Source organism: Arachis hypogaea, chromosome 8, assembly GCF_003086295.3.
Source record: "Arachis hypogaea cultivar Tifrunner chromosome 8, arahy.Tifrunner.gnm2.J5K5, whole genome shotgun sequence".
Taxonomy (NCBI): domain Eukaryota; kingdom Viridiplantae; phylum Streptophyta; class Magnoliopsida; order Fabales; family Fabaceae; genus Arachis; species Arachis hypogaea.
In genome coordinates this window covers 32,272,350-32,298,417 of record NC_092043.1, presented here as the reverse complement: position 1 = coordinate 32,298,417, position 26,068 = coordinate 32,272,350, and the positions used below count along the sequence as shown (strand labels likewise).

At 35.1% G+C, this 26,068-nt stretch overlaps 1 protein-coding gene across 1 annotated transcript; it reads left to right on the top strand.

Annotated features, from left to right (window-relative positions):
* The first annotated feature begins 5,122 nt into the window (after window positions 1-5,122).
* On the top strand, window positions 5,123-17,599 carry LOC112707037 (histone-lysine N-methyltransferase ATXR3). The gene is made up of 20 exons (XM_025758590.3): window positions 5,123-5,524; window positions 5,751-8,255; window positions 8,660-8,716; window positions 9,486-10,613; window positions 10,860-11,227; window positions 11,309-11,839; window positions 11,932-12,032; window positions 12,544-13,534; window positions 13,665-13,736; window positions 14,196-14,306; window positions 14,409-14,509; window positions 14,731-14,830; window positions 14,919-15,014; window positions 15,245-15,412; window positions 15,506-15,631; window positions 15,771-15,824; window positions 16,123-16,370; window positions 16,457-16,565; window positions 16,673-16,975; window positions 17,146-17,599. The coding sequence occupies exons 2-20, from the start codon at window positions 5,870-5,872 to the stop codon at window positions 17,320-17,322; spliced, it is 7,227 nt and encodes a 2,408-aa protein (XP_025614375.1). The 5' UTR covers window positions 5,123-5,524; window positions 5,751-5,869; the 3' UTR covers window positions 17,323-17,599.
* The last annotated feature ends 8,469 nt before the right edge of the window (window positions 17,600-26,068 follow it).

Genomic DNA, 26,068 nt, shown 5'->3' with positions numbered 1-26,068 from the left:
ACACAATTATATCCACATAATATTAAATACATAGACTTATTTATAATTTCTCAAATACAGGTCCTACCCCTCTAAGAACCGAAACAATAAACGACGAGGAAAAAATAAAACTTAAGACTAAACCAAATACAGAAAATGAAAACACGTATATACTTAAAGCTCTGTAATTCGGTTGCGACTTCACAGCAAAGCTTCCTGAACCTGTTACTGAAAAAGAAATTCTGTAAGAGAGTGAGAATATCATCCTCGCAGGTTCTCAGCAGGGAAGAGAATAGCATCAAAGCAAAGAACTATAGAATTAATTTCATTATAAAAACAGTTTATTATTGAATAATAACTTTTTGACAAAGTTTTATAGAAAAACCTACTTTGAAAAGTCATAAAGAAACTCCTTTAGTTTACAAATTAGTAAGGTGAATAGTTTAAAGAAATGAAAAAGGACCAATGTACCTAAGGGCTTCCTACCCAACTTACATCACTCACTCCTATCCAACCAATTCATAAATTAGAATAATAAAGCAACACCTAATTCATCCTGTCTCAACCTCCATCATCCCATATCAAAAACCACCATCATCACACCTCCACCAAAGAAGGTCTTTCAGATAAATATACACATACAAATCAAACAAAGAAATCATAGATAGAGTACAAATACAGCACGTAAACCAAATAGCAGGTAAACACAGTTAATCATTTAGGCAAACCAAGATAATGCACACTCAAGAGAAGCATACAAATGCATATAATGAGGATGTATATCTGCCCTATAGCTGATGATATCATCTGTCGATTATATAGCCAACCCGACATGTCCTGATAGGTAACCATTGGACAATCCTTCTGTGCGCGCATCCCTAAACTAAAAAATATCCATAAGAAAATCCCAAGCTCAATTTATATATGTGCATGCCCATAGAGGAACTCTAAAAGTTAAAGTGCCCGATCACATCTTTGCGATAAAGGGTCAACAGAGTATCGAGTCTCAACCTGGAGCAAGTGGTGGTAAGCCAATGTGTCTACCCAGGGATACTCGTGTCTCTGATAATTCAAATACATAAGCCATATGAATATTTCAATCATAGTTCATCATTCTCAATCTCATCATCATTCATCAATTCATAACACATTAAATCTCAAATTTAACATTATTCTCATCATCACTATCATCACCTCATTCATTATAATCTTAATATTTACTTATCTCAGCTTCAATCACAACTCTCAATATACTCATCAACAACTCCGCCAAACCCTACTCCGTACTCTTTATCATTCATCGGGTGAGGCTTGGGCTGTTACATACGGCTTGCAAGTATAAGGTCTCTAAATACGACACCCTAGACTCGAGGTCAAGGTTGTATACTAACTCAAAATAGAACATAATCATCCATAGCCAACAACAGTCTAACTCAACACATCATAACTCCATTCAATCTCATTAAATCATTCCTCCAATCAATTATTTTATAAATTGGCAAGCCAAACTTCTCTAAATCCTCAATTTCAATATATACCCACAACCTTTATCACAAGAATTCCTATAAATCGAAATTCAACTACATCTTTTTTTCACGTATCTCTTTTTCCTTCAAGTTCGTCACCTAACTCTATTTACACTATTTTCTCTCACATTTTCTAAACCCGAACCCGTGGTTTGATAAAATAGTTTGTGTTGTTAAAGCTTTAATTAATTAAATAAATATCTTTTCGTCGTTATTTAAAATTAAATAAGTTAAATCATAAACCATTTTCACAAATTGAAATCATGGAACTTATTTCTCGTTTAAACCAAACTTACAAAATTCTTTAAATTTTTACAAAAATTTCGGCAGAACCTTCTCTAAAAACCAGAGTTTACCATCCTTCATTTTGGCGCTTAAGCAAGATAGTAACAAGATGATGAAGAAGAGTTTATATGATGTGCAAACTATTTTATCTCTCTTTATTATCAAAACGATTTCGTTTTTACCTTGTTTAACCACCAAAATGAAGCAACATCATTTAGCTCTGTGTTTAGCATGCTAAGTCAGAGTTAGTTCATCATTCTATTTTTTGACTCAATACGAAAAAAAGTCCTGTGACTAATATGGTGTTTGAAAAGGAATCTAGGGACTAATATGGTGCTTGGAGCTAGGTCTTACGGATTAGTATAATGAATTTTGATTTTGAAAAACTAAAATAGTAAAAATCGTGAATATAAAAGATCAAATTTAGCCATTATTTTTTACTTATTAATTTTTATATTGGATATACGTCTTGATGATCAATTCTCAAATATAAATGGAATCAGTAAACTATCTCAAAAGTTAGTTGAGACAAAAAAGTATATTGTTTATCTATTGATATTTGTTCTGTTGAAATTAGCTTTGATTCTACTTGTGGCAACGACATCAGTTGAGAAAACATTTTCTGTTATGAATATCATAAAGAGTCGACTTCGTAATTGAGTTGATAATGAAATAATTATTCAACATTTTCAAAATATGAAAACAAGAAGAGAAGTACCTTTAAGATTTGAAGCGAAGAAAGTTAGTAGCTAATGTAATTTTTTATTTTTTTGAATAAATGACCATTTGTACCCATGAGAGATGAAAATGCTGACATTTGTACCCATAAAAGCTCGAAACTAATCTTGTACCCATGATAGATGCTGTCCGTCTGACAAAAGTGCCCTGACTTGGATGACAGAGAAGGAAGAAGAAAGGGGAAATGGGCTCATCGTCGGTGTCGCTGTGGCTCGTCGACGGCGCGGCGGTTCGGCCAGTGAGAGAGAGGGAGGAGAAGGTGGCCGGTTCGTTGGTGTGGCTGAGGAAGACAGAGAACACACAAAGGGGAGAAAGGGAAAGAGGGTTGCGGTGGCTCGTAGAGGCCGACGGTTATGGTCGGTGGAGCTAGGGTTCGGATAAGGGAGTGGTGACGGGTTGAAACGCCGTAAGGACGCTACGGAGAAGGTTGGGTGTCGCGGCTGTTTGGTGGCAGACGAGAGGAGACCCAGGAATGGAGAAGGTGGCCACTGCCGCTCTGGACTTTGGTGGAGAGGAGGAGATGGCGCTGTGGTTTCTGGGCTCAACGGAGATGAGAAGAGGGGAAGAAGAAGAGAAAGGGGCGCGGCGGTGTGGGTTGTCGCCGGAGGTTGTGGTGAAGGGAGGTGGCTGTGGCGGTGCTGAGGTGATGGTGATGGAGGTTATGGTGGCTGGAAAGAGACAATGATGGATGGGGATGATGGTGAAGAAGATGAAGATGATGATGGTGAATGGTTGGCCGGAAGTTGTGGTGAATGGAGGTGGCTGTGGCGGTGCTGAAGTGATGGTGACGCAGGTTATGGTGGCTGGGAATAGATAGTGATGGATGGGGATGATGGTGAAGAAGATGAAGATGATGATGGTGAATGGTTGGCTTAGATATGGCTTTAGGGGGGGTTGGGAGTGCCACGTAGGTTCGGAAACCCACGAACCAAGTTCAGATCTAAGTCAGGGTACTTTTGTCAGACGGACAACATCTATCATAGATACAAGATTAGTTTCGAGCTTTCATGGATACAAATGTCAGCGTTTTCATCTCTCATGGATATAAATGATCATTTATTATTTTTTTTGTATTCGAATAATTAATGTGCACTTTTATATTTTTAAATTTAAATTAATATATATTTTGATAGTAATATATATTATTTTTGTCCCCTAACATAAATTTTTTGGATCCTTCACTGTAAGTATGTGACATCTTAATTGTACAAGGGTGAATCAGTGCTTGACATCTTTGTCAATATATTTATTTATTGGGTAATTTTATAATGAAAAAAGAAATTTTGGTGAAAAACGAAGATATACATGTGATACATATATTCTTTTTAACTTATATAAAAATCTTCACTCTCTACCTAAATTAACTCCTCACACAAAAAGAATTTCCTTATTTGCTAATGGATTTTGATAGACATTTGATGCTGAGTTATTCAATATATAAAAAGGGCCTATGCATTATGTCAAGCTTCTCACTAAACATTTTTCTGCAGTGCCGCAGTTTCTATAATAAATATCAACCATGCATCATGCATGCACAACTAATCTCAAATGTGCGTTATCGTACTTGAAAAGAATAGTGTGATTTTCTTTTCTTGTCGCACGTATGATTTTTTCTTTTAAAAAATTCTTTCTCTTATGGTCCTTTTTTTTTTCCGTTTCGGATGATATAATATAATTTTCTTCGGTCCTTTTTTTCTTCTCCTTTTTGCAATAGTACATTTTTATTTTTATTTTTATTTTTATTTTTATTTTTAAAATTATATAATTTTAAACAATTTAAATTAATTTAATAATTAATTTATTAATCTATTTAAATAAACATCAAATATTTAAATCTTACTTTATAATATAATAAAACTCAATACTTAATAGCAAATCTTTAAATTAAATTTTTTGATATATATATATATGGCCTTCTAGTTTTTATCAGCCAAGATTCACTCTATTTGGGGAATAGGATTCATATGTGGATATATTTATATGATTAATGTAAAAAATAATTATTTTTATTAATGTATAATTATATAATTAGATGCACATGTAAAATTAATTTAGATTATATTATATGTACACTAAAATTAGTTATCAGTATAAAATACATGTTGAAATATAAATATACATTGAAAATGAATTAAACGACACATATATTTATATACAAATATATTGGTGAATGATTTTAGTGACTAATTTTAGTGTACAAATAATATTTTTGAACTAATTTATACTGATAATGGATCAAAATTATATATATATATATATTGGTTAGGCGGTATGTGGATATATAAAAGGCCGGAGCTTTTTTTTTTTGGATAGTGAAAAGCCTGGAGCTTTTTTTTTGGACGTGAAAGCCTGGAGCTTAATCATGGATGGATCATGGAGTGAAATGGACTATTAACTAATGGGCTATCCCAATCCATTAACCATGTTAATTGGAGTGGACCAAACCCAAACTAAACAAAATAATATCACACTATCCCACACGCCAATGACTAATTCCCTGTAGCATTAGACATCCCAAATAGGCAAATACTCCCTCCTACTTGAGCAGCCATTCCCTCGTCTACAAGGGCATTTCTGTATTTTAATCCACCAATAAATAAATAAAAAAAGTTAAATACACAAATATTATAAGAGAAAAAAATAAATGAAACGCCAAGTTTCGCCCTTGAGACAAACAAGAACACACAGGGGGAAAGCAAAAGAAAACGGAAAAAGAAGAAAAAAAAATTATAAGATAGAAACACCAACAACACAACACAACACATAGCAGAAAGAAAGAGAGAAAGAAAACCAAAGAAGCGCCAAGGCCCAACGACGAACAACAACAACAGCAGCAACAAATAACAGCACAAAACACTTAATTTACCCTATTCTTTCTTCAACGCAAAACACAATTAATTTCACATCACTTCTCGATCTCGCCATATTCTTCATTCCTCGCACCACCACAGTTTTCTCCTCCGATCTATATCGTCTCTTCTCTCCCGGTTCTTTCGGTAATTATCCTCTTCTTATCCTCTTCTCCTTTCATCTTTTCAATTTTGATTTCTAGATTTGCGTTGAGTAGCTTCGTGGGCTTTGAATCACCCAGCTTCTCCAAAGGTTTCCTCTTTTAACCCTCGTTTCGTCTTCGCGTCTCGCGATTGCGCTTCGATAAAACCCTACATTTCTCCTTCGGTTTCTGATCCGCTTTCTTGTTCTTTTTTGTTCTGTTCAATTTAGGGTTTTTGGATTGGAGCCTGAATTGAATTGGAGCTGAAGCGAGCCTGTGAAGCATGAGCATCGACAGCCCCGGCCGAGGGGAGAATTAGGGTTTCTCGGTTCTCAAGTTGGTGAGTTCCATGGGCGATGGGGGTGTCGCGTGCATGCCTTTGCAGCATATCATGGACAAGACACTTTGCGAGGGCAAGAGTAGTGGTGGGAATAATGTGCTCAGTTCCAAGTTGCTCAAGCTTCCTGACGGTACCAGAGGGAGGAAGAAGAAGAAGAAGATGAAGCAGAGAAAAGACAAGGCGGTTAGTAGTGAATTGGGGTCTGACAGAGTAAACAAGAGGACTTGCGAGGTTGAGAATGGCGAAATTTGTGCTGAGAAGGTGCAGAAGGAGGAAGTGGAAGAGGGTGAATTGGGCACCTTGAAGTGGCCAAGAAATGACCTTGAGAATGGAGAGTTTGTGCCGGATATGCCACTTCCGCCACCTCCACCTTTGCCACGGCGGAGGAGTGAGATTGAGACTGGAGAGATCGTGAGCGACAAATGGAAAGCAAGGGAGCTGGAGAAGGGAGAGAATTCTCCTGGAAAATGGGAGAGAGAGGATGTGGAAAGAGGAGAAGTGGTTCCTGAGAAGGGTAGGAAAGGAGAAGCTGAGAAAGGTGAATATGGGTCCTGGAGAGGTATGAAGGATGATATTGAAAAGGGGGAGTTCATTCCGGATAGATGGTATAAGGGAGAAATGGGCAAGGATGATTATGGCAACAGTAGAATCCGCAGGTTCCATCCAGGTAGGGAAAAAGCCTGGAAAATCGAACGTGACCGGACTCCCCCTTCTGGAAGATTTGCTTCTGACGATTTTTATAGAAAGAAAGAGTTTAACAGAAGCGGGGGACAGTATGCTAAAAGTTCTCCCAGCTGGGAGAGTGGACAACAGAGGAGTGTGAGGATTAGTTCAAAGATTGTGGACGAAGGGAAAAATGTAAACAGCAATGGTAAGGATTATTCACGAGATTACAATCCTGGGACTCGCATGAAAAGGCTCAGTAATGATTCTGACAGCTCCGACAGGAAGCAATTTGGAGATTATGGCAGTTTAAAAAGTCGGAGGCTTTCTGATGACTTCCCTCGTCATGGTTATCCGGAGAACTATTCTCGCCGCTCTGTGGAGCGACCATACAGAAGTAGTAATCCTTCGAAGTTATCAGTAGACAAATATTCTTCCAGAAATCATGAATCTTCTGTGTCTTCAAGGCAAGCTTATGACAGGCATGGACACAGCCCTGGTCATTCTGACCGGTCCCCACGAGATCAGTCCAGGTATTATGATCATAGAGATCGCACTCCGTTGCGAAGGTCCCCCTCTGGCCGTGACAGATCTCCATATAGGCTGGAGACTTGCCGTGACAGATCTCCATATAGGCTCGAGAAATCCCCACACTGTCGGGAGAGATCCCCGTACGAGAGGAATTTTGACAGAAATCGTCAGCATGATCACAAATTCAAAAGTCCTACACAGGGAGTTCGTCCATCCCCCTGTGGTCGTGACAAATCACCTTACAGCAGGGAGAAATCCCCCCATGGTCGCGAGAGATCACCACATGAGAGGATGTGGGAGCGAAATCGACAGCATGATCATAAGTTCAAAAGTCCTCCCCATGCCGAGCGGTCACCACAGGATCGAGGCCGGCCCAATGATCGCAGGGACCATACTCCAAATTTAGTGGAAGGATCATCCCTTGATGGTAATAGAAAAAATAATGATCGAGAAACAATTTGTAAAACCTTACAAAGTGAAAAGCCTAACTCAGAATATAATTCTAAGGAACATGAAGATGATAAGCACAAGAGGGAGTCAAATTGTTCTGCTGCAGAATCTCAAAGTGAAAGAAATGTACCCAATACTGACGAGTCGACTGACAAAGATATCTCCAGTCAACCTACAAATGAACAGCTGCCCCGCAGCCCATCTATTAGCAAAGAATCTCCTCACATTGAGCTAGTTCCTGAGGAGCTTCCATCAATGGAAGAAGATATGGATATCTGTGATACCCCTCCACATGTCCCTATGGTGACTGATTCAGCATCTGGGAAATGGTTTTACCTTGATTATGGTGGCGTAGAAAATGGTCCTGCTAAACTCGCTGACATCAAGGTCCTTGTTGATGAAGGAGTACTGATGTCAGATCACTTTATTAAGCACTTAGATAGTGACAGATGGTTAACTGTTGAAAATGCGTCATCACCATTGGCGGCTCAGCCTTTTCAGTCCATTATGTCAGATGCCATTACTCAGCTAGTAAATCCTCCAGAAGCTCCTGGTAATCTCTTGGCAGATACTGGAGATGTTCTTCAATCTGGTCTTGACCAAAGTCAGGAAATGCCAGCCACTTTGCTGCGCTCTGATGACAACTTGCATGCATCTGAACTGTTGGAGGATCTCCACATTGATGAAAGGGTTGGAAGTCTGTTAGAAGGTTATGATGCCACTCCTGGGATGGAGCTTGAGGCAATAAAAGGTAATTTGTCTTGTGGATGACACACTTGTATTCGTCTGGTGTCTCTGATTTTCAAAATTTTTATTTTACTAGTTGATATTATTTTCAAGTTAAAAAGACTAAAACTGGTTTTTTTAGAAGGCTATTTTGTTTTGCTCTTTCAAAAAAGCGTTAAAGATTTTATTTTTTTATTCCCCCTAAATTCTGAATATTTTATAAAATTTATTCGTGACATTTGAAGGTGACTTTTTTCAGGGTTCTGGGTGTTTTTGTTTTTTGTTTTTTTTTTTTTAAATTTATTTTTATTTTTGTAAAATTTTTTAGTTGAGACAAACACAGCTTCAATAGTCAATCTTTACTTTTCCTTTATTCGCCTAAATATCTTATCTTTCCCATGTTGGTGATATTTTCCTCTTATCTTGCAGAGGCTCTGCAAATGAATTTTGAATATGCAAAATTGGAGGGATTGGAAGACTGTGAAGGTACGTAATTGCGTAATTGCTTAATAGCCGGACCCGGTTTTCTTTTAATTTAATTTGTTTATTTTTTTATATTTCTTCTAAGGTTGTATATTTTCCCCCCTTTGATTTGTTAGCAATGAATAGCGTGGTATATTCAAATTACTGGTATTCTTTTTTAATATGTTTTGGTTTTCTGATACATTGCAATATTGACGTGGTGATGTTGGTTTATTATTTTAGGTTTCTCAATCTCTAGCGTTTATTTATTTCCTTTTGTGTTTTTTGATGAAACTCAACAGCATCAAATAATTTGGTGGGATATACCAGAAAAAAGATATAAGAAGAAATATTGATTCAAGCAAATGCATTTTGAGTTTATGCCTGAATTCTTAGTAACTTTTTAATGCTCTACATAATGCATTTGGTGATAGTTTAAAAATACAAAGTAATTTGCTTATCATTTAGGTTCGGTTTCATTTCCCCTTTGCTATGCTTGCCCGAAATTCCTTTTTCTCCCAGTTGGATTAATATATTTGCATCTAGCCAACTCAGTCACTTATGATGGTTGGATCTGTCAATTGCATTTTCAAATTTCCGTTGATATGGTGAGTTGGTGATAATATAATTTTGAAAATTCATTTTTGTTCTTAATCATAAGCCTTAAAATACAAAACATTTCTGGTTGTACAATTGTACTTTACTGTTCACTGGGTGAAGTCAAAAGCAAATAGTTGTTTCTTTAGAGTTACATGCCGTGTTATCAAGATTATTAATTACTTTTTATGTTCAGGTTTTCCTTGGCATGATTCCAGCCTCAGTGAAGATAGTGGTTCAAGAATTGATATTGCACCAAGAGATAATGAGATGAGCATGTCCTGTGAAAAGGATAATGGATTTGCTGCTCCTGATGACTGGTTTTCTTCCCGTTGGTCATGCAAAGGTGGGGATTGGAAGAGGAATGATGATGCCCAAGATAGATATTCTAGGAAGAAATTTGTCCTAAATGATGGATTTCCTTTATGCCTAATGCCAAAGTCTGGATGTGAAGATCCTCGCTGGCCTCATAAAGATGACTTGTATTTTCCTTCTCAGAGCAGGAAACTTGATCTCCCTTTGTGGGCTTTTTGTGCTGATGAGCGGGTTGATTACTGTGCTGCGAGCAGATCAGCTCAAAGCAAGCCTGCCTTTGTTAGAGGAACGAAAGGAAATGTTCTTTCAGTGGTTAGAATAAATGCATGTGTCGTCAAGGATCAGGGATCATTGATGTCTGAGTTACGGCACAAATCGCGAGGCAAAGATAGATATCATTCAAGGTCTACCCGACCTCATTCTTCTAGTAGTGACAGCAGGAGATCGTCAATTGAAGAGGATTCTCATTCAAAAGCTGCTAGTGATCGAGGTTCTCGCCGTAGCATGGAATTCATTAATGTCCCTAAAGATCATCTCTGTACTGTTAAGGATTTGCAGTTACATTTTGGGGACTGGTATTATCTTGATGGTTCTGGGCGTGAAAGAGGGCCATCATCATTTTTAGAACTGCAGCATTTAGTAGATCAAGGAATTATAAAAAAGCTTAGCAGTGTGTTTAGGAAAAGTGATAAACTATGGGTTCCTGTTACCTCTGCTACAGAAATTTCTGACGTTAGTCTTGGGAGCCACCAAGAAAGCAGTTCAACATCTGGAGTGCAATCAAAGCACATTCAGGATGTCTGTGTTGGTGAACCTTATGCAAATCTAAGTTTGTTTAACATCATACACCCTCAGTTTGTTGGTTACACTCGAGGGAAACTGCATGAACTGGTAATGAAATCATATAAGAGTCGGGAGTTTGCTGCAGCTATAAATGAGGTTTTAGATCCATGGATCAATGCAAGACAACCAAAGAAAGAAATTGAGAAGCAAATTTATTGGAAATCAGGTAATAACTAGTCCTTTTTCAACTTGGTTTTGCTTTATTTGTCTTTGTTGCATCCCTTTTAGTGCAAGTGGCAACACTTATTTCTCACCCTTTTTTTGTTGTTTTTGGGAACATTTATTCCCCCTTTAGCCGAATGTATTTCCTCAACTTCAGTTGTCTTCACTAGCTAGCTAATTTGCTTGTCATCTTGGCTGATTGTTATATTTTCGTATTTTTGTGTGTCTATGTTGGGCCATGTTTATTTAGACGGTGATGCACGTGCTACCAAAAGAGCCCGGATGCTGGTTGATGGTGAGGAAGACAGTGAGTTTGAAGATGGTCCTACTATTGAGAAGGATGAAACCACGTTTGAGGATCTATGTGGTGATGCTACTTTCATTGGAGAAGCCATTGGTCTTACTGACTCTGAGGTGGCAACCTGGGGCTTATTGGATGGTCATATGTTAGCAAGAATATTCCATTTTCTGAGATCTGATTTGAAGTCCCTTGTTTTTGCATCAATAACTTGCAAGCATTGGAGAACTGCTGTACGTTTTTACAAAGAAGTCTCAAGACATGTCAATTTATCATCATTGGGTCACTCCTGCACTGACTCCATGTTGTTGAACATTATGGTAGGTTTGATACTTATTTTACCTTTCCGATTGTCAGGAATTTTCTCGTTCCTCATCATCTAATATGATCATTTATTGCAGGATGCTTATGACAAAGAAAAGATCAGTTCTATGACTCTAATGGGTTGTAAGAATATTTCGGCCGACACACTTGAGAAAATTCTTCACTCTTTTCCTGGTTTGTCTACAATAGACATCAGAGGGTGCAGCCAGTTCGAAGAGCTGACTCCTAAATTTGTCCATGTGAAATGGATTAAGAGCCGATTTTTAGAGGAGTCCCATAAAATCAGAAGCCTTAAACACATTACAGATCAAACTTCATCTGTTTCAAAATCCAGCAGTTTAGGCATGGATGATTTTGGTCAGTTGAAGGATTACTTTGATAGTGTGGATAAGAGAGACACCGCAAAGCAATTGTTTCGTCGAAACTTATACAAGCGGTCAAAACTATATGATGCTAGAAGGTCCTCGTCCATTCTATCAAGGGATGCTCGTACAAGGCGATGGGCAATTAAGAAGTCTGAAAGTGGTTATAAGAGGATGGAGGAATTCCTTGCTTCAAGACTGAGAGAAATTATGAAGACAAACTCCTGTGATTTTTTTGTGCCTAAGGTACAGAAATATTTTTTTTTTAACCGTTGTTACTGTTACTGTGAAGTCCTTTGATAGTCATAATTTAATTTGTCATATTTTATTTTTAACAGGTTGCAGAAATTGAGGCTAGAATGAAAAATGGATATTATATTGGCCGTGGTTTGAGCTCTGTCAAGGAGGACATAAGTAGAATGTGCCGTGATGCTATAAAGTAAGTTTTCTTTCTTCTATTCTTCTGTCTCCTTGGATGGAGATTGTAATTCCCTCTTTTTTTTTTTGATAAATTGGGTATATATTATTACTATGATTGGAGACATTTTAATGAAGTAGGGTCTGTTGGCTTATGTTGTCAATCATAATAAACAAAAGAACATCTTCACTAAAAAAAAAGGGGACTTCTTAAAATAAATAAATAACAAAATAGACCATAGTTTGTCATAATTTTCTCAGAATCTGGTTCTTACCATTGAAGTTCTTATGTTAAATTCTAAGCTCTATGACTGCTTTGTTGTTATACCTCAAGTTTTTATACCGTTTGGCAGTTTCACATACATCTTACTTTTAGATCCTGAGACCCAGTTACCTCTGTTTTGGAATTGTTCATTTAGCATGTCTTTATTAGGTCAAAGAAAGGGTGTTTCACCTTACACGCTTAATGTTCTTCGTTTTTCAACAATATTCATGTTTAATGGTTGGGTCATTTGTGTGCTTATCCATCACAGGGCAAAGAATCGGGGTGATGCTAATGACATGAATCGTATGATCACATTGTTTATTCAGCTTGCAACGCTGTTGGAAGAGAGCTCTATATCTGTGCATGACAGAGATGTGCTATCCTCAAAGTATAAGAAAAATAGATTGGTAACTGATAGGAAGTATAGGAGTAACGGAACACATGGATTGGACAATATGGAATATACCTCCGATCGGGAAATTAGGAGGCGCTTATCTAAGTTGAATAAGAAATCTATGGACTCAGAGAGTGAAACATCTGATGATCTTGATCGGTCTTATGAAGATGGCAAGAGTGACAGTGATACTACAACCTCTGAGGCTGAAAGTGATGACCAAGGACATTCAGAAAATCTAATTGGGGAGTCGAGGGGAGATGGACACTTCACACCGGAGGGAGATTTGAATTTTATAACTGATGATCGTGAGTGGGGTGCTCGCATGACTAAAGCCAGCCTTGTTCCCCCTGTTACTCGAAAATATGAAGTCATTGATCAATATGTCATTGTAGCTGATGAGGAAGATGTGCAAAGGAAGATGCGGGTTTCATTACCAGATGACTATGCAGAAAAGTTGAGTGCACAAAAGAATGGTACAGAGGAGTCAGATATGGAACTTCCTGAAGTCAAGGATTATAAACCTAGAAAGCAGCTTGGGAATGAAGTTATTGAGCAAGAAGTGTATGGAATTGATCCTTATACACATAATCTTTTGCTTGATTCGATGCCTGAGGAGTTAGATTGGTCCCTTCAGGACAAACATTTGTTCATAGAAGATGTGCTTCTTCGAACATTGAATAAGCAAGTCAGGAATTTTACTGGAAGTGGAAGCACTCCAATGAGCTATGCTCTGCAGCCTGTTATTGAAGAGATTAAAAGATGTGCAGAGGAGGGCTGTGATGCACGAACAGTTAAAATGTGTCAAGGTATTCTAAAGGCCATAGACAGTCGTCCAGATGACAAATATGTAGCTTATAGAAAGGTACATATACATTTTTTTTTTGTTTAACTACAATGTTATTGGTTCCCTTACATAGTCTGCTTCTGCATTGTTTACTCAGTTTTTTTTTCCTGTTTATGTAATTTCTATTTTTTCCGGTATTTCTGTGCAGGGACTTGGTGTTGTTTGTAACAAGGAAGAAGGCTTTTCCGAAGATGATTTTGTTGTGGAATTTTTGGGAGAGGTAGGACTTTGTATATGGTTATGGAATTTTGCATATGCATGTTCTTTCGCAGGATAATGCCAAGATATAAACAATAATCCATCTTCATGTCCATATGATTTGTACTGTATTCTCTATCTTGATTTATGTTTAAACCAATTATCTCGCTTATTCTCTAAAATTTGCCACTTCTGTGTTCTACATGTGCAACCTAAAAAAGTTGGCAAAAGCTAATTCTATAGTGTATGTGCCTCTAACGATTTTGTGTGTATTAGATCCTTTAATTACCATATTTCTTGTGTTCTTGTGGCACTGGATTATTCAGGCCTTTGCTGCTAAGGTTTTGCATAGAATGTTACTTGGATTGATGGGCTTTTATTGTCTATATTCTATCTCTTATAACAAGGCTATCTTGTCTTGATATACTATACGAATCTATGGTGATGCATTTTAATTTATTTTGAAATTTATTTTCTACAGGTTTATCCTGTGTGGAAGTGGTTTGAGAAACAAGATGGGATTCGATCTCTGCAGAAAAATAGTAAGGATCCGGCACCTGAATTCTATAACATCTACCTTGAGAGACCAAAGGTGCTTGTCAATTCTGAGTAACAATTTTGTGATATTTAGTGAGATGAATGGTTCATCCATCTTCCATTCTGTGCTTAGCTAATCTTGCAATACTCCTGACAGGGTGATGCTGATGGGTATGACTTGGTCGTTGTTGATGCCATGCATAAGGCTAATTATGCAAGCCGAATATGCCATTCTTGCCGACCAAATTGTGAAGCCAAGTAAGCTTTTCACATTAATGTTATGTGATCATTACCAATCTGTTAGGTGACTTTTTTCTGGTGGTGATACTAGATACTAGTTCTCTTGCTTGTAAAATTCTGCTATTTCAGTGTTTTGTTTACTATTTCAGCACAGTGCTTAGCGGGGATGCAATTATTTTGTTAAACTTTTTAATTTCAATTGTACTTGTGGTAAATATAATCTGTTTACTGTTTTCTAGAGTTACTGCTGTTGACGGTCATTATCAAATTGGGATTTATAGTGTTCGTAAAATTCAACCCGGTGAGGAGATCACTTTTGATTACAATTCTGTGACAGAGGTATGTCCTGTTGCCTCCTGGTTTTTTTCAATTCCTATTGATAAATTAATCTTCTGAACGTCTGTCTAATGAATTCAACCTCGTATAGAGCAAGGAGGAATATGAAGCATCGGTTTGTTTATGTGGAAGTCAAGTATGCCGGGGGAGCTATCTCAATTTAACTGGTGAAGGGGCTTTCCAAAAGGTTTGGACTTCAAAAATTGACTTCTACATTCCTAGAAAACGTAACTTGGGAAAAATGCAACTATCTGTTTAGATGTTAATACTTAATAGCATGCTTGATTTGTTGATAGTGTTACTCATGAAACTATGGCTGGCGTTACAGTAGTATGTAACAAGTAGATTGATATTTTTGTTTGATCTGATGGTTTAGTTCTCTACCTATTGACTGGAATATGTTAACCATCCTCTCAGGTTTTGAAGGACTCGCATGGAATTCTTGATCGGCATTATTTGATGTTAGAAGCATGTGAATTGAATTCTGTGTCGGAAGAGGACTATAATGACTTGGGAAGAGCTGGTTTAGGAAGCTGTTTGCTTGAAGGCCTGCCAGATTGGCTTGTTGCATATGCGGCACGCCTTGTATGTCTCATAACATATGTCTTGTTAGGAATATTCCTCAGTTTTTGCAGTTTGTTTCTTGTATTAATGTTCCTTGCATTTGATGTGGTGAAGGTGAGGTTCATCAATTTTGAGAGAACCAAACTTCCTGAGGAAATTCTAAAGCATAATCTGGAAGAGAAAAGAAAATATTTTTCAGATATATGTCTTGAAGTTGAAAGGAGTGATGCTGAGGTTCAGGTGTGCTCTCTCTCTCTCTCTCTCTCTCTCTCTCTCTGCATGCGCACTTTAGTATTAAGAGATGACATTTCCTAATTTTTTATGCTAATATTTCCTTCACACAATTGCTTCTGCTCATCCTGTCCTTTATATGATTCAGGCTGAGGGTGTCTACAACCAAAGGCTTCAGAATCTTGCTGTCACTCTTGACAAGGTTGGTTGTAACTTTGTTCTCTCTCTCTCTCTCTCTCTCTCTCTCTCTCTCTCTCTCTCTCTCTCTAATGTTCTTAAGAGGAAAGTTTTTAAATGTAAACATGATCATAAAGAAGCAAGTTAAATACCAAATCTCTTAGTATTGTGTCAATTACCTCACTGATACACTCTTTCATCTTGAAGTTAAAAGATCAATGATGTCAACTTATGTTGTACACTATCTGAATGATGATCAGTAGTTTTCCAGCTAATTTTGTTTTCGAGTTTTGAATAATGATAATTTTGATCGGATATTACAGGTAAGATATGTTATGCGATGTATTTTTGGTGATCCCCGAAAAGCACCACCTCCTCTTGAGAAGATCAGTCCTGAAGCAGCTGTTTCCTTTCTCTGGAAAGGAGAGGGTTCTTTTGTTGAGGAGCTTCTTCAGTGTATTGCTCCTCACGTGGAAGAAGATGCCTTGAATGAACTGAGGTCTAAAATTGATGCTCACGATCCTTCAAGTTCTGGAGATATTCAAAAGGAGGTGCAGAAATCTCTATTATGGTAAGTGGGTTATACTAAGTCTTTCTGTGTATTTTACCTGACAGATCTCATAACCTTGACAGTATGTTGTTCTTCCCTTTTTTAAGGTTGAGGGATGAGGTCCGAGATCTTCTTTGTACATACAAATGTCGGCATGATGCTGCTGCTGACTTAATCCATATTTACGCATATACCAAGTACTTCTTTAGAATACGGGTATGCTTTTCATGCTGTGAAAGCCAATAAGCTTCACATTGTGGTAGAGCTTCAGTTCTAATTTAAATTTTATTTTTGCAATCTAAAGTTTATTCCTTGTCTTGCAGGCTTATGAAACCATTACTTCACCACCTGTCTATATTAGTCCACTTGACTTAGGTCCCAAGTACGCTAACAAGTTGGGAGCAGGATTTCAGGAGTATCGGAAAATATATGGTGAAAATTATTGTTTAGGGCAGTTGATTTTTTGGCACAATCAGAGTAATGTGGATCCAGATCATAGCCTTGGTAGAGCCAGCAGGGGTTGCCTGTCTTTACCAGACATCAGTTCCTTTTATGCCAAGGCTCTGAAGCCATCAAAGCATCGAGTTTATGGTCCAAGGACTGTAAGATCAATGCTTGCAAGAATGGTTAGTTCAGAATATTTACTGTTAGACACTTGTATTTTGTTATTAGGATGTGTTGCTAGGGAATTAACAAACAGGAATGGAGTTTGAAACTAATACCGAGATCTTCTGTGTGATATCTTGACTTCACTGTTGGTGATTAAACATGTGTATTTGTGTGTATTTATCCACAGGAGAAGCAACCGCAGAGACCTTGGCCCAAGGACCAGATATGGACATTCAAAAGTTTTCCCAAATTCTTTGGTAGCCCAATGTTAGATGCTGTAATAAATAACACACCACTGGACAGGGAGATGGTTCATTGGTTGAAGCACAGACCTGCCATATACCAGGCCATGTGGGATCGTTAGAAATTTTGCATGGCTCCGTGATAGAGAGCTTGCCCGGTGAAACCACCGTTGTTAGATTATTTGGAGTGTGGTTCATCATCCAGAGCTGCCTGCCTCTTTTAGTGTGGTGGGTCTGTTAAAAAGCATATCTTGTACTCCTTTTTAAGTCATTCTTGTGTACAGTTTTCTTGACCTTTGATTGTTAATTCATTTAGGTGTAGGGGCATTGTTTACTCTTATGTAACAGGAAATGAAAATCAGGGAAAAAAGAAAAGGTTAATTTAGTGGCATTGCTTTATTCTCCTGGAGTGTGATTTTCCTAATCAATGCTCCCAAGATGGTAAATAGAAAATAGATGATGAGTTTGGCTCTGGGGAAACCTGCGAGTTCCTAGGGTTTTTACTTTTTGGTTCCGTTGCTTTTCTGGTTGCAAGGGGTCTGCGCTGCGGTGCTGTTTTCGTCCTTGTATCGAGTTGTCACCTGTGGTTGATAACGATTGAGGAATGATGTTAGTACGATGGATATTCCTCTGATAATGTTTGGAAACTCAGGTAGTACAAAGGTGGAAATGCAGTGACATTTGCATCAGTGGAATTACGTTATTTGTTACAAAAAGAGAGTTAAATATCTTAAATAATTGAAGGATAAAGTGTTATCTGCTGCGAAAAAAAAAATATCTATGCATTTATGTTCGATTTTTCTTTTTTAAACTTTGGCGGAAATATTAGAATTCTTACGAAATTCTAAATTTTCTCTTTTTTGAAACTTTATCATCATTTCTTTTTCATAGTTCTTTGTCTTAGGAGGGGATCCAGGTCCATCAGTTCTATAAAACTGGAAAAGAAATTATGCGCCTTAGACTATAAGCACGGAAGATGTTACTTTTATAAATTTAATGCTACACTTTCTATTTTCGCTCTTTTTTTTTAATAAAAATAAAACTATATATACATTTTTTGCCGCCTAAATTGGTCCTTTGTGACTTGAGGGAGCAAATGTTGTGATTGGTTGCTTTTTTAAAAGTTTTCTGATGTCAGACTATGTAACCCGGAAACACATGCGTTGTTTTTTTTTTTTAATTTAATTTTGATGGATGTTAATTTTTTTATATTGATTAAATATATATGTAATATATTATTATTGGAAGATGAGGTATTTTTTTTTATATGGTATTTTTTTATTGGTATTATTCAAATCAGACGGTCTGATTTGTTTGAAGAAAAAAATAAACTACAAATCGAATCCTTCGATTTGTATTTTTTATTTTTTTAAAAATAAAAATCGGACAGTCCGATTTTAACATTAAATTTTTTTTTATTTTCAAAAATACAAATTGGACCGTTCGATTTGTGATTGTTGATTTAAAAAATGAAACAAATTGGAGGCACCGATTTGTTTAAACCATTGCATCCTAAAATTCATCTTTTCTCACATCATTTTGAAATACACTCCTCTTTCTTACACACGAAAAATAATAAGCGCTTAATATAAGCTAACTTTACATGTATTTCAATTAGTATGAATGGTCAATTCTAAAAAATTGGATGTTATTGAAAGACTATATAAAATATTTTATATCATTAATGTATTAAAATTAAATTCTTTTAAATAAAAAAAGTTTTATCATTTTGCATGTGTAAACTACTAAAAATGTAATTGAATAATTAGTTATTATAGTAAAAGTATTCTCTAAATTTGTTAACGACAAGGATAAAGTACTTTTTTTCCCTTTAAATATATAAAAAGTTTTTTTTTTAAAAAAAGTTTTACATTTTCTTTTAGGATAAAATACTAAATTAGTTTTTTATATTTGAATCTAATCTTGTTTTGACCTTTAACATTAATCCAAAAAATTTTCGTTTAGCTTTAATGTAATCCTGCCGTTAAGTCAATATAAAATAATTAACGAAATTCAGTTTTTAGATATAGAAAACTTGTATAACTAAACTTTTCAATTGTCCAAGAGGATTCCCCGTGATAGAGGTTACGATGACTTTGTCCTCGTTGCTACTGATGAACTTTTTTGCGGAAAGCGATTTCTTGACGATGTTTTTCATGTGCTTGAACCAAGGTCAATGGCCTGCGGTGATACATCCGCTGCTGATCTGTGTCTCTCGAGTTTGTACCTCTTCTTTGAGGAAGGACATTAAAATTTGGTAGAACGATGATGTTAATTAGGTTCATCAATTCATTCTTAATTAGGTCTCACTTGAATGTGTTCGATTTCAATATTGTACTCACTATTTGTTTTTAGGTTCAATTATGTGCCTAGAAAAGTGAATTATGTAAATATTGTAGAGATTAGTTTCAATTTTTGATGAACTATTTTTCAAAGTGGATCATCGGTTTTATCTTAGACATTTATATTCTAATTTCAAAAAAAAAGATTTTAAAAACTTCAACTAAAACTCATGATGTGTAATTGATGATAAGATAACATTAAATCACTTTTACAAACTTTAGGAATACAAATATAACTATTTAACGTTAGGGACACAAATAAGACTTATCCTAAATGTTGGAGACAAATAATACTTTACTCAAATATAAAAATAAATAATTTTAAATATTTAAAATTTGTCATAAAAAATAATATAGACAATAATTAGATATCAATTCATAAGTATTATAAAATTGACCATATTTTAAATTTTTGACAAATTTTAAAGATAAAAATATATTTTAAAGTACATACACATTTTGATTTCTAAAAAATTTCATACCAAACATTATAGTCCCAACTAAAATTAATTAATCTGTTAGGTTTTATTCCGTGAGTCGTATTGGTCCCTGGGTCATTTTGCTTTGTTAAATCCTAACAAAACTGTCCAACGTGTCACATTTAGTGGGTGAGTTAGACATTAAGTGATACAAATCCAAGGGACGAATTGATCCCTAGGCTCTTGTGTGCCAAAAAGACCTCATTTTTGTGCTTTTATAATCTTCTTCTTCATCTTCTAGCATCCAACGAAGAACCTCACTCTCCTAGAATCCTCCACTCACTATTTCACATATCATATGACCATGGAAAGACCTTCCCTTCTTCATCTTTTTCCTCTTCTTTTTTTTTGTCCACAATCTTCTTTAAAATAGCAATGAAAAAAAAAATAGTTTTTTTCTCTTTTTTTTTTTTAAATGCTAATCTCTGATGAAAGCAGAATTCTCAAGTTTATAAACATCCAATTTCAAGAGAGATTCACTTGTGAAGAATTCTGATCTTTCATTTGATAAAATGCCACATTCAGCACCTGAATTCAAATTATTTTCCAACTTTGCCGTCTCTGATAATCCAATTTTATGACCAAGACCCATTGTCAAGATCACCATAAATTAATGTCTTTCTCTTTCTCTTCAACATCACCATCTTCGTATACTGCACTAGCTCCACCTCTCCTTCCACTTGCATAATAATCAGATTCAAAATTAATAAAATATAGAATATGCAGAGAAATTAATAAAAAAAGAAAAAAAGGAAATGAGAACTTACGAGAAGAGCGACGAAGCAGAATAGTAGAGTGGCAGAATAAAATAGTGGGACTAAAGGATTAATTAATTTTAGTTAAAAATTAAAATGTCTGGCTAAGAATTTTTTAAAAATATTTTAAATGCAACAGAGAAAACAAAAAATACCTTTTTTTCTATAAGTGGGTAATGATTTTTGTAATTAACAAATTATTTATACATTTGATTTAAAAATATTTGGATAATTATCTTAAAAAGTGGTAATCCCTAACTTTTTTTATTAGCCGATAGAAAACAAAAACAATACAAAACACCTACAACTTATACCCCAAACTGCATTTTTTTTTTGGGGGCAAATACTCCAATCTGCTTAAGGCATGTCATAAAACAGCTGGTTCTCGCAGCACCAGAAATCGCAGGCCCACCCTAGAAGCCACCTACATGTTCTTACTATTTATCTATCGAATTAGAAAAGCATGGTGTCGGGCAATATTTTTGGTGTATGAATTCAATCATATTTTATTTCTATGGGATGCTATGTTGGGGCATATACAGATTTGGAGAAGGTTGTCCTGTACCACCTGTGTGTTATTTAACGGTAATAGCTAGCATGGTATGATAGTAAATATAAGACGAAAAATGGGAGTATTGTTGGTGTATTCTTTTTGCTCTGACATTTTGTCTGCAGACTGTAGTGCATGCTTCACTTTAGAACAACAAATGGAGCGGCTGTGGCAGCGCTATATGATTGAATTACATATTCATTGCACGAATTAGTACAACAAAAATTATCATAGCTGTGCAACATTCCTTGATCATATGGGTTTTTATATAGCCGTCTCCAGGAAGTGCCGTCACGTGTAAAGCCACCCATGCTAACATCAACACACCACACATATATCCTCGTTACCAAATTCCAAGCCTCTCCGTATATTTTTTACCGTAATTCCACATATACCCCTCCCTTTTTTCGGTTTGCAAATCATTTCATACTCATGCCCATTCAAATGATATGTGAATGGATTCGTTATGTAATAATAAATCAAAGTAATTGTGTTTATATGTATTATTATATAATTAATATTGTAACGGACCTGCTGAATAGAATTAAAAGAGATTAAAAGAAGTGTAATGAAGCTAAAGAAAAGAAGCAGAAACGAGCATGCATGAGTACGGAGAGCAGAGCAGCGCCCATCACATATAACAAACAAAGAAACAAACTAAATTAGAGAGAGAGAGAGAGCCAGCTGTATATGAAGGATAATTCCCTTGCCGCTAACCTCTCACCCAATCCCTCCACTCCACGTGTCTCTCCAATGTATATAAATGAAGAGACAATTTGGAGTCTCCAATTTGGCAGTTGATGATATCCATGGAGCCCTACAGCATAGACCCCATGTTTTCAGGAATGAGCCTCCAATCACTCCTAAACCTCAACCCCTCCCTCCTCTCCTTCCTCACCGACCACCCTCCACAACCACAACTACCAAACCACCTCACTCTTCACCCCACTCTTGAACCCTTCAACTTCATCCCAAAACGCCCCCGCCTCACCTACTCTTCGTGTTCATCATCGTCATCGTCTCCGCCGTCCTCCCTCCGAGCAAAACCCCTTCCTCCGAAGAGCAACTTTGCTCGCCAGAGAAGGCAGAAGCTCAGCGAGAAGACTCGCTGCCTCCAGAAGTTGATGCCATGGGACAAGAAGATGGATCAGGCCACACTTTTCGAACAAGCCTACAGCTATGTTAAGTTCTTGCAGGCTCAGGTCTCCGTTCTTCAATCCATGCCCTACCACGCACCACCGTCACCCTCCTTCAACAATGGCGGCGGCTGTGTGTTCGGGTTCGGCGACTTGGAGAGGCTGAGCAGGAACCAGTTGCTGCAGGTGCTGGTGAACTCTCCGGTGGCGCAGACGGTGATGTCGTCGAAGGGTTTGTGCGTCTTCTCAATGGAGCAGTTAGGGTTGCTGACGAAACTCTCGGAGCGGAGGCTTCTCCTTCAGAATATGAACGCCAACATGAACATGGTGTCTGATTCAAAACCTTTCTTCAACTAACTTTTTGGATTGTGTGAATATGGCGTCATTCCTATTCTGCTTCTGCTTCTGCTTCCGTTTTGTCGTTTTAACTTTTTGTTGCAGCTAACTGTGTGTTCACTCTCGATCAGTTTCTGTCATGCCGTTTCAATTTTCTTTTTGTCGTTTACTTATTAATTAGAGTCTCTTTCTCTTGGGGTATTGTGCCGTATGTTAATACTACTTGGTTAGACTTATTAGAGATTTACATGATGATCATGGTGAGTGGCTCGTGCGTTTGATTTCGTTTTATTATTGCATGCGGTTAAGAATTACTTCATAATAACAACTAATTTATTACTGTACGATCTTACTACAATCTACAGTGACTATCGGTTCACACGGATAATCATCTGTTAAATTAAGTATATAATAACTCGCTGATTTCAATGATGTTAAGTATATACTAAATTAAGATTAATAATTATTATAAAATATATATTAAGAAATAAAATATATATATTTATACATAAATATATAATAATTAATTTTAGTATTAATTTTATTATACAAACAACATTTTTTTCATGTTTAATAAGCGTCCCTGTTTCTATTCCTCATATTATAATATAATTATATAATCCTTTTTATTTTCAACAAAGTGTAACTGTGTAATAGTTTGGCTAAAAAATTTAGATATAAAGATAGAATAATGATATATTTTAATATTATAATTTTTTTGTGTTTTTTAAATTTTGGGAGGTACACAAATTGAACTTTTTAATTTGTATTTAAAAAATTAAAAAAATTTGCGTACTTTAGATTTGTGTTTAAAAAATTAAAATTTTTTTGATGTACTCCAACTTTTTTTTTAAACACGAAACAGAAGATTCGAATACACAAATTTGATGGTCCAATTTTTTACCTAAAAATTGAAGAATTTGATTTCTGTACCTCTTAATAAAATTGGATTGACAATTCAAATCCTACTTTTTAAATTAAATTATTTCACATTTTAAAAAAATACTATAGCAGTTTATAATTAAAAAAAATAAAATATCATTGTTAATCTGATATTAAAAATAAAAATGTGTAAGTGTTCATTTGAAAGCTGTTTTAGAGTTTTTTTTATTTATAATTTTTAATTAATTAGATATCATTTAAATATGGTTTTTTATTTAATTTTTAAAAAAGAGAGAATAAAAAATAAATAATTTTTTTGATTTTTTGCACAACTAATAATCTGATATATAAAAGTTGATATTTAAATTAATTAAATAATAATAAATTCTTAAAAAGATTGAATAAAAACTGAAAATTAAAAAATAACTAACATTTTTTTCCTAAAAACCGGTGCTAATTATTTGAAGACTCACCATAAAAAAAATTGTGCAACAGATGAATAAGTTTAGTATATCATCAATTATTCAATTTAGTGGACCCGTGGTAATAAAAGTCCGTTTTGGAATGATATTACAAGACTTCAAATTACTGACACCTTCTCATTCTTCCTACTTAAACCTATTTTTTAATTTTTTTTCGTTCATTTATTGTTTTTTAAATTTATACCAAACATCTTGTTTGCTTTGCTAGTGATTTACAAATGATTTATCATGTGGCTTGGTGTTTTTGAATTTATTAGACCCTATTTTAGTATTTGACTTACTTATTTCCTTCTTTTTCTTTTTATTAAAAGATTAATTTTAATAAATAAAATAATTTCAAACATGTATCTAAATAATTAATATTATATCAGTAAAAATAACTAATTTTCATATTAATTATATAAATAAATATTCAAAAAATATATAATTGAACCACTATAAATACATCATAATTAATAAATGAACATTCCAAAAAAAATATAATTGAACCACCATCAATACATCATAATTAAACTCTAGTGATTTTGTATATTCAATATTTTGGTATATAGAAATTCAAAATTTTGGTTGGGTGAAATCTTTTAAGAGTTTTGTAGTATTACTTTTTGTGTATAAAAAGGTTTTTTAAGTATATAATATGAATTTAATTTGTATATATAATTAATAATAAAAAATTTTACACAAATAATTAATTATGAATTATTACATTAATAAAGATAATTAATATTTAAAATTCTTACTTAAAAAATTATTTAAGCACATAAATTTAACTAAATAAATATATAAAATTATTTACCATATCAAAATTAAACTCACATAATAAATTATAAAGGTGCCATGATTTTATATGGAAGGCCCAAGAGTCAGAAATGGGCTGTTTTACGTGTACCCCAACCAAAAAGAAGCTAATGCTAGTTCTCCATTTCCCTACTAAAAATCTAGCAAACAAATAAAGAAGTATATGCTTGTTAAGTATTTTATTGTTTAGATTTGTAGGTTTAACTTCAAATTTTGTTTGAAATCGATATATGTATAAGGCTGGATCTTCGTTATCAATTAAATTCTGCTGAATAATAATACAAAAAAAAAAAAAGCATATGTAAAAAGTTGACACATTTCAATTTAGAGAATTCTTTAATTTGCATGTTTAGACATTAACAAACATGGGAAATAATGTTTGTAAGACTTAATAACTATTAATGTTTGGTTGGTTGTAAAAAAAAATATGGTACTAGAGAGCGTCACATTTTACAGTTTACACACAGCATGAACCGATTTGATTGAAGTTCATTACTGCTACTTGGAATATTAGTGATTACTGATTCTGATTCAAGACGAAAAAAGAAAAAATATTAGTGATTTAGATTGAAAAATAATTCTCAACGTTACTGTTGTATTGCCAGAGACTAGCTATGTAGCTGATGCCGTCAGTGTCCCGAAGTTATTTACTTATCATGCAAGTAACATAATAATGTAGAACTATAACACAAAATAACGCTTAGAATAAAGTTATTTACTAATTTGTTGTCATCAACACAGTTCAGTGTTACTTACGACATTACAGACACCTCACTTATATTCTTGGCTTTAACGGTGATGCCTTACCTCACGTGGGCATGTGATGCCATTTCATTGGTTCCTTGATTAAATAGGGGAAAATAATAATAATGGTAAAGAAAAAACAATAAAAAAACTTACCTGAGATTACGAGGGTGAGACACATTGGTAACTTTAGTAATTTTTATGGGATTTGATTAAGAAAAATATTATGTATAAAAAAAACCAGTCAAAATATATTTATATATATATATATATATTAATTTATATATTTTTAATTAAATAATTAATTTTTAAAATATATAATTAAACCTAGCGTGAAAGGGATAACCAATTTTTTTTATAATTT

Coding starts and splice junctions, on each gene's coding strand:
- LOC112707037 (XM_025758590.3), top strand. CDS start 5,870: ATGGGCGATGGGGGTGTCGCGTGCATGCCTTTGCAGCATATCATGGAC. Junction 8,256..8,659: donor GGAGCTTGAGGCAATAAAAG/GTAATTTGTCTT, acceptor CTTATCTTGCAG/AGGCTCTGCAAATGAATTTT. Junction 15,413..15,505: donor TTGCATATGCGGCACGCCTT/GTATGTCTCATA, acceptor GATGTGGTGAAG/GTGAGGTTCATCAATTTTGA.